The 8,220-nt window shown below is 40.7% G+C and overlaps 1 protein-coding gene and 1 pseudogene across 2 annotated transcripts; one reads left to right on the top strand and one right to left on the bottom strand.

The window, feature by feature from the left end:
• Positions 1-1,306: 1,306 nt before the first annotated feature.
• LOC110289316 lies at positions 1,307-2,275 on the top strand (annotated as a pseudogene). Its single transcript, XR_002377334.2, has one exon. The product of XR_002377334.2 is annotated as a bax inhibitor 1 pseudogene (transcript).
• Positions 2,276-3,897: 1,622 nt separating this feature from the next.
• LOC110289379 (olfactory receptor 4F3/4F16/4F29-like) lies at positions 3,898-4,990 on the bottom strand. Its single transcript, XM_021155555.1, has one exon. The coding sequence runs from the start codon at positions 4,942-4,944 to the stop codon at positions 3,982-3,984; it is 963 nt and encodes a 320-aa protein (XP_021011214.1). The 5' UTR covers positions 4,945-4,990; the 3' UTR covers positions 3,898-3,981.
• Between the last annotated feature and the right edge of the window lie 3,230 nt (positions 4,991-8,220).

Raw genomic sequence — 8,220 nt, 5'->3', positions numbered from 1 at the left:
TTTTCTCATAGTTTCTTGCAAGGAGTGCTGTAGGTAATTTGGGAACCCATGCATGGCAGGTCTGTTTCTTGTCAGTTGTATAACCCAAACATGACAAAACAGTGTATTCAGGTGACACCTGGTTTGAATCATCTGGTAATACAATTAGTGAGGAAACGTCCCTCAAGTTTGTCTTAACTGCAAAGATTATATGTAAAGAAATCATATGTTATATGAAAAGCATAATATATTTCTCATCTTCTTTTAATATTTCTATTTTTAATAGTTTGCAATTATTTTCTATCCTAATTTCTGTACTTTTTACATAATTATAAGCAAGACCAACAATAATATTATTTTTTATTTTATTGATAATACAGTATTTTCATCTTTTAGCTACAAAATATTCAAAGTATTCATACGGACCCTACAAGTCACACATACTTCTTTGTCAAAACAATGACTAGACAAAGAGAAGATGCAACATTTTTCAAATACATATGTGCAATAGTAATCTACATTGTATAGTCTCAAAAATATGCACTGTCTAAAATTATTAGATTTTTCCTGTTTTTCTCTGTAATTGACCACAAAGCTTACTTTTCAATTATAACTTCATGTAAAACTGTTAGAAATGGTCAAATCTGCCTGTCAGTGAACTAATTCAGATGATAGAAGTCTTGAATTCTTGAATTTATCCAGCTTAAAAAAATCTTTATTTTGTGTATTTCTGTTGCTGTACAGATACCGAGCAATTCTCAAGGCTTGAATTGAGGTTGCTATGCAGTTTAGAAGAGCTACCTCTGTCTCTGAGGACTAGTGTCAAAGAGAAGTTTCTAACATTTGCGATAACAAAGCGTGTTCAGTGTGTGAGGTTCCGGAAGTTGCCATCTCTTCCATAAAAGACACAGCATCTGATGTAAACTATATTTTAGGATGAATTTACTGCTTTTTAATATGTTCAGAATTCAAAAGTTCTTTAGCAAGATCTAATCAGATCTGCAGAGAATACTTGATGAGGTACTTCACAGTAGCTTTGTGGTTGTTGTTGTTGTTTTTTTTTTTTTGTTGTTGTTGTTGTTTGTTTTTTGAGACAGGGTTTCTCTGTGTAGCCCTGGCTGTCCTGGAACTCACTTTGTAGACTAGGCTGGCCTCGAACTCAGAAATCTGCCTGCCTCTGCCTCCCGAGTGCTGGGATTAAAGGCATGCGCCACCACACCCGGCTCACAGTAGCTTTTTAAAACATTAAGTTGAAGAGACTTTTGAAACTTTTTAAGCACTAAGTAAAAATATTTAATTAAAAATATATTCAGGATCCGGTTTTAGCAGAGCAGGGAAGCTCTGGAGAGGTGGGCTGAGAAGCGGAGGCTGTGCTGAACAGACTTTGGAGCCATGAATATATTTGATCGGATGATCAACTTTGATGCCCTCTTAAAATTTTCCCACATAACTCCCTCGACACAGCAGCACCTAAAGAAGGTCTATGCCAGTTTTGCACTATGTATGTTTGTGGCGGCAGCAGGGGCCTATGTCCATGTGGTCACACACTTCATCCAGGCTGGCCTACTCTCTGCCCTGGGCTCCTTGGCCTTGATGATTTGGCTGATGGCAACACCCCACAGCCATGAGACCGAGCAAAAGAGACTGGGACTTCTCGCTGGCTTCGCCTTCCTCATAGGAGTCGGCCTGGGACCTGCCCTGGAGCTGTGCATTGCTGTCAACCCCAGCATCCTCCCCACGGCCTTCATGGGCACGGCCATGATCTTCACCTGCTTCAGCCTGAGCGCCCTGTATGCCCGGCGCCGGAGCTACCTGTTTTTAGGAGGTATCTTGATGTCAGCCATGAGCCTCATGCTCCTGTCCTCTCTGGGGAACCTTTTCTTTGGCTCCATTTGGCTGTTCCAGGAAAACCTGTACCTGGGACTGCTGGTCATGTGCGGCTTTGTCCTCTTTGATACTCAGCTCATTATTGAGAAGGCTGAACATGGAGATAAGGATTACAACTGGCACTGCGTTGACCTCTTCCTAGATTTCATTACCCTCTTCAGGAAGCTCATGCTGATCCTGGCCTTCAATGAGAAGGACAAGAAGAAGAAAAAGAAGTGACCAACTGGCCGTCAGCCTTTCCCAGCTCACCTTCTCTCCCTCCCCCCCACCCCCCGTTTCTTTGCACACATCACAGGTGTTGTGTTCTATGATAATGAAAGCATCAGGAAAGCTTTTGTACTTAGTGGTTTTCTCTATTTTGAAATTTTTTGATCAAAAAACTGAATAGTGAATATAGTTTGGAGTTTGGCTTCGTGTCCTGGGTTCTTCCCCGTCCCTTTTCTGTCAGCCCATCACAGCCACCTGCTCTGCTCAGGCAGCCAGGCACCAGAAGTGAGAGCGGAAGTCTGCACCCTGCCGAGCCGCTGCAGATGGACCCCCCGCTGCTGACTGGACCCTCTCTGGCCCTGTGGTTCGGTTCTCACAGTTCCAGTGAGACTGGGCAGCGTGTTTGCCTGTCCCAAGGTGCCAGGCCTGCACAGAGTGGACTCTGGTGGGTGCTTCCTTCCTCTGCTGCCTGAGTCTGGCACAGGCCTTTCTGCCTTGCCATGAGGAGGAGATGTAGATTTGTGAGTGCTCTCTTCCACTCTGAGCGGCCCTCAGGGAACCACCTGCTTTCCATCTGTGGGGTGGGGAGGCTTGAGTACGGGAAGAGCTCGCTCCAAGTGTGTGTGGCAAGGTGGAGACAACAATTCCAAGGTTCCCTAGTGTGTTTTTCTTTGTTGGTTCTTAAAATTATCAACCTTTGTTACTGATGGGACTCCACTAGGTGGCTGTGGGTAAAGTCTTGGGGGGAGGATAGGAAAGGAGACCGGCTGCAGCTCCCGGTGACCATGCGGAGTCGGTGAGGTGGGACTGGTGACTCTCAGAAGCTCCTCTGTGCACTTTTGTCTCGGCAGAGCTGGGAGGGAGCAGGCGCTTGCGGATGCACATCACTTACTGGGTTTGTTCACCTGTTTCCAGCAAGTTTTGGTCTTTTGGGCAGAAGCCTGTTGACCAAACTGTGGGCCACCAGAGTCTGCACAGAAAGGTGGCACCCGGAGTGGTTGTGGCCCTCGCTACCAAGCCATGGGCAGCCCATTCCCAGTAGGATGGCGGTTTGGATTTCTTTGCTCAGAGCCAGTGCAGTTGACACAGTGGCTGCTGGGTTACTGTCCCATGAGACTGCACTGGACTGGTGCAGCCAGAGTGGCTCAGTGCACTAAGGTGCCAGCCACCCTGCCTGCCCGGTGCCTCCCGCTGGCCTGAGCTTACTAACTAAGGGATGGCAGCAGCTCCCCAGAAAAAACGACACTGCGAGCCCTCCGGACATGACTGAGTTCTACCTCCTGAAGCCAGACTCCGCCTCTTGTGCTTTTTTGCTTGGGAAAAAGGAGTTTTTCTTTAGAAACAGTGCCAAGAATGATATAAACTACTTTTAACTAAGATGCCTAACAGGCTTTTAACACAGGTGTCCATCTCCACTCTGTCCCCGGTCTCTGTTCCAGCTCAGGCTGTGTTCGCTAACTCATACTGTGAAGACAACCGTGTTTTTGATTAAAAAAATATATCTACATAGTCTTAATTTGTAAAAAATAAAGAAAATTCCTTAACCTTTAAAAAAATATATATATTCAGTTAAACTACAGATACATAATAAATTTCTTCTCATGTCTGACAACTCTTCACTATCAAATTCAAGGCCTCATCTTCTTTTATTATTTTCACATAGACATAAATTTTACATACACATACAGACATATATGTCTATATGTATGTACATATGTATCTATAAATATGTATATATGTATGTATATATATCTCTACACGTATATCTATACATATATATGTATGTATACATACCATATGGCATGTAAATATCATCTGCTGGGTCCATTCAATTTTGCTTGTATATGTTTATTTAGAAGAGCATGCAGTACAGGATAAAAAATGTTTTATCCTCAAGAATGTTTTAGTTTAACTCAAATCTCTTAAACTGCTAATAAAAGAATTTTTGAAATGTAAAGCCCTAATAAATAGTCTCCTCATCGCAACCTTCATCTCATTATTTCTCAATGTATAGATGAGAGGATTCATAAAAGGAGTGATAATCACATCAAAAATTGCTAAAAATTTATCTATGGGTAAAGTCGGGAAAGGCCACACATAGACAATAATGCAAGGACCAAAGAAGAAAACGACCACAGTGATGTGAGCTGAGAGAGTTGAGAGGGCCTTGGAGGAAGCACCTGAGGAGTGTTTATGAACTGTGACCAGGATGAAGATGTAAGACACAATCAGGATGAAGAAGGTGGCCATGGAGATGAAACCACTGTTGGCAGTGACCAGGAACTCCAGTCTGTATGTGTCTGTACATGCGAGTTTGATGAACCGAGGAAAATCACAATAAAAGCTGTCCATTTTATTAGCTCCACAGAAGGGTAAATTTACAACAAAAGCCAATTGGGCCACAGAATGGATAAGGCCAATGATCCAAGCAAGAGCCAAAAGAACAGTGCACATTCTGAGACTCATGATGGTCAGGTAGTGGAGGGGCTTACAGATAGCGATGTACCTGTCATAGGCCATGACTATGAGCAACACCATCTCTGTTCCCCCAACAGTGTGAATGAAGAACATCTGAGTGATGCATCCATTCAAGGAGATGACTTTGTGCTTCCTGAAGAGGTCATAAATCATCTTTGGAGTAGCGATGCTGGACACACCTGTATCAATGAAGGAGAGGTTTGCCAGCAGGAAGTACATGGGGGAATGCAGGTGGTGGTCTGAGATGATTGTGAGCATAATGAGCAGGTTCCCCAGCATGCTTGCCACATAGAATACTGTGAAGAACAGAAAAAGGAGAATCTGAATTCTCCATGAATTGGTGAGGCCTAGCAACAAAAATTCTGATACCACTGAGTGATTTCCTCCATCCATCAACTTGTGCAAGCTTGACCATGAGTTGACTATCACCTGAAGGGCACAAGAGGGGAAAATTAAGTTTTAACTAAGGGGTTTTCTTGGTTGTAAAGCAATGACTCAAATACAAAAACCTAAGACAACCTGTTGCTTTACAGTGAGATTATACAGAATCACAGAGAGATGGGCTACAGTATTTTTTTATTCTCACATATTTAGGGTGACCTGATCATTTAAACCTAAATTTACTATTATAGTTTACAACCAAGGGAGGAAAAATAGAAGCAAATCACTTGAACATCTAAGGTGAGTCAAACAAGCTGTACAGGTTCTTGTCTTCACCACCTTCCTCATGAGAAATTAGTTCCTTCCCTGGATGCACAGTAAAAGAAATTTGTGCTTTCAGCCTTGTACCTTGCTTCCTTAATTTGTTTTGGAATTTATTTTGTTTAAATGATTGATACATCTTGTTTTCCTGGCTTTGCACTATTTTTACAAATGAAAATTATACATTTAAAAATATTAAATATCTGTTTGCTTAACCTAGTGCTTTTCAGTAATTAAATTTGTTCTTTGATAAATTTATACATGTATGCAATGCATACTGGCCACCCTCATTCCCATCTCTTACTATCTTCTATCCACCCATTCACATCTAACAAATTCCTTCATTTTCATATACATTTGTTTTGTTTTGTGATCCACTTAGTTTAATCAGTTTTACCTGTTTAGGTATAGGTCTGGTGCTCTGTTTTAGAAGTCAGTGTGCGCAGCAGTGTGTACACAGCTGGAGACAATGATTATTACTTTCCTGGAATCTATCAATAGCTAGTAAGAGTAGCTTACTACTCCCATGACCTTCTCTCCCTTCCATGGTGGTTGTGTGCAGGGTTAGTCTGAGGCCCACTGCAGATGATTGATTGATTACCAAAAGAATACAAATACAAAGGAAGATAAATATACAACTTTATTTTGAGCCTGAACAATGACTCACACTGATGAGTAAAAATGTCATTTTTTTTTGCCAAAAAGATATTACTGAATCTATCACTTGCCTAAAGAATTATGAGAAAATGAGAAGCTCTAATCATGTGAGAGCTGTAATTCTCAAAGGGAAAAACAGGAATTCCTTTGACCAATGATTCGAAGTAAGAAATGAAGACTGTATAAAGGAAAGAAGCTGAAAGTAGAAGTTGGAAAATATTGCTATGAAAAACTAAAAGGATAATAAAAAGAAAGAAATATGGAATATAAAATTGAAAATTTTATGCACTTCTCTAATATAATGCTTTTTTTTGATGAGTGTTCTACCTTTAGTTTATAGCCAGCTTGGATCCTCCTGTAAACATCTTCTCCAAAAGCATGAGCAAAAGTCACACATGCTCATTTGATCTTCTTCTCTCTGCTTCTACAACACACAAAGGAAACATGTCAAGAATAAATTGTAGCTTAATATGAGGTCAAATAATTTATGACCAATAGTTGTAGGGAGACCCTCTGTCCATAGGTAGGTTGAACTGATGTCTGCTCAGATGTGAACCAAGTGTTCACACGTCTTTTGGTTACATGGCAATGCTTTAAGTGGGAGAGTTTCTCCAGGCTTGGAGGAGAATAACTTCACATTCTGACTGAGAGCATCACCTTTTCCAAAACAAAGAGCTTTATGTTGTTTTTCCCTGTAAAAGGCTTCTAATTAGTGTGGTCCACTGAGTCTACACTGTCACCCAGGGAATAAAAAGGACAAAAGACATGAAGAACAAAAGCAGCTCACACATAGATGTTCAGAATAATTTTTGCCTCAGCATGAGTGATTAAAGTAACTGATAAGAAAGCCAACACCTCAGAAGTCTGAGAGGCAGAGATGCTAGACAAAAGAGCCTGCCACCTCTTGTAGAATTAGCAATGAAAACTCATTAAATAAGAAACAAGGGTAGGCCAAGTTGCCATTCATTTTGGCAATCTATGTCTTCCAGTTCCATACAGTTGCAAGTCCCAGACCTTAGGCTGTAGATATTTCCTATCAGAAAGATAGTCAAATAATTGGGTGCTAATTATTAAGGAGTAGAGTATTGTTATGCCTCAATATTTTCAGACAACTCTGTGACTATATTTAAGAAGACTTTCCCTCCACATTTTATTTTACTACATTATATTTCATTTTATTTTCATATACAACCAAAATTTTATTAGGATGTTCATAACATTGCAAGTAAACAAATTTTATTTCGAGAATTATGAAAAATATTTTTTCTTGGATATTTTCTTTTATATTTCAAATTTTATCCCTTTTCCTGTCCCCCGAAATCCTCTATCTCATCTCCCCTCCCCCTGCTTCTATGAGGATGTCCCCCGATCCACCTACCCACTCTCACCTCCCCACCATGGCCTTCCCCTACACTGGAGCCTCAAGCCCTCACAGGACCAAGGGCTTTTCCTCCCATGGATACCGAACAAGGCCATTCTCTGCCTTGCGACTGGAGCCAGGGGTTGCTCCATGTGTACTCCTTGTACCTTAGTGGTTCTCCACTTTTCTAATGTGTGGCCCTTTAATACAACTACTCATGTTGTGGTGACCCTAACCATAAAGTATTTTCATTGTTACTTCAAAATTGTATTTTTTTAACCTTATGAATCCTAATGTAAATGTCTGCTTTACAGCAGATATATATTTTCATTAATATAAAATTAAGCACAATTAAAGCATAGTGATTAACTACAAATCAATATATAATTAAAGACTGTGAAATATTTATTTCTAATTACAATACATAAAACTTTGTCTTGGTGTAAGCATGAGTTTTAGTATAACGACAAGAAACTACATTGCTACATTTTCAACATTATGTGTAAAAATTCTGCTTCAGTGTTAATGTTGAGATTGCTTCTTTCTCACGAGAACAGAAATTCTTCACAGAGCTTTTGCAAGAGCACAAGGAAGATCATCTACCACAGATCTACTGCATGGTATTGGTACAGTGACAGGCAGGTCACTGGAACAGAATTGAAGACCCACAAATGAACCCACATACCTATGGTCACTTGATCTTTGACAAAGGAGCTAAAACCATCCAGTGGAAAAAAGCCAGCATTTTAGACAAATGGTGCTGGCTCAACTGGCAGTCAGCATGTAGAAGAATGCAAATCAATTCATTCTTATCTCCTTGTACAAAGTTCAAGTCCAAGTGGATCAAGGACCTCCACATAAAACCAGATAAACTGAAACTAATAGAAGAGAAAGTGGGGAAGAGCTTCTAACACATGGGTACAGGGGAAATTTTCCTGAACAGAACACCA

This window comes from Mus caroli, chromosome 2 (genome assembly GCF_900094665.2).
Source record: "Mus caroli chromosome 2, CAROLI_EIJ_v1.1, whole genome shotgun sequence".
Taxonomy (NCBI): domain Eukaryota; kingdom Metazoa; phylum Chordata; class Mammalia; order Rodentia; family Muridae; genus Mus; species Mus caroli.
The sequence above is the reverse complement of the archived record's forward strand: the minus strand, read 5'-3'. Positions and strand labels throughout refer to the sequence as shown.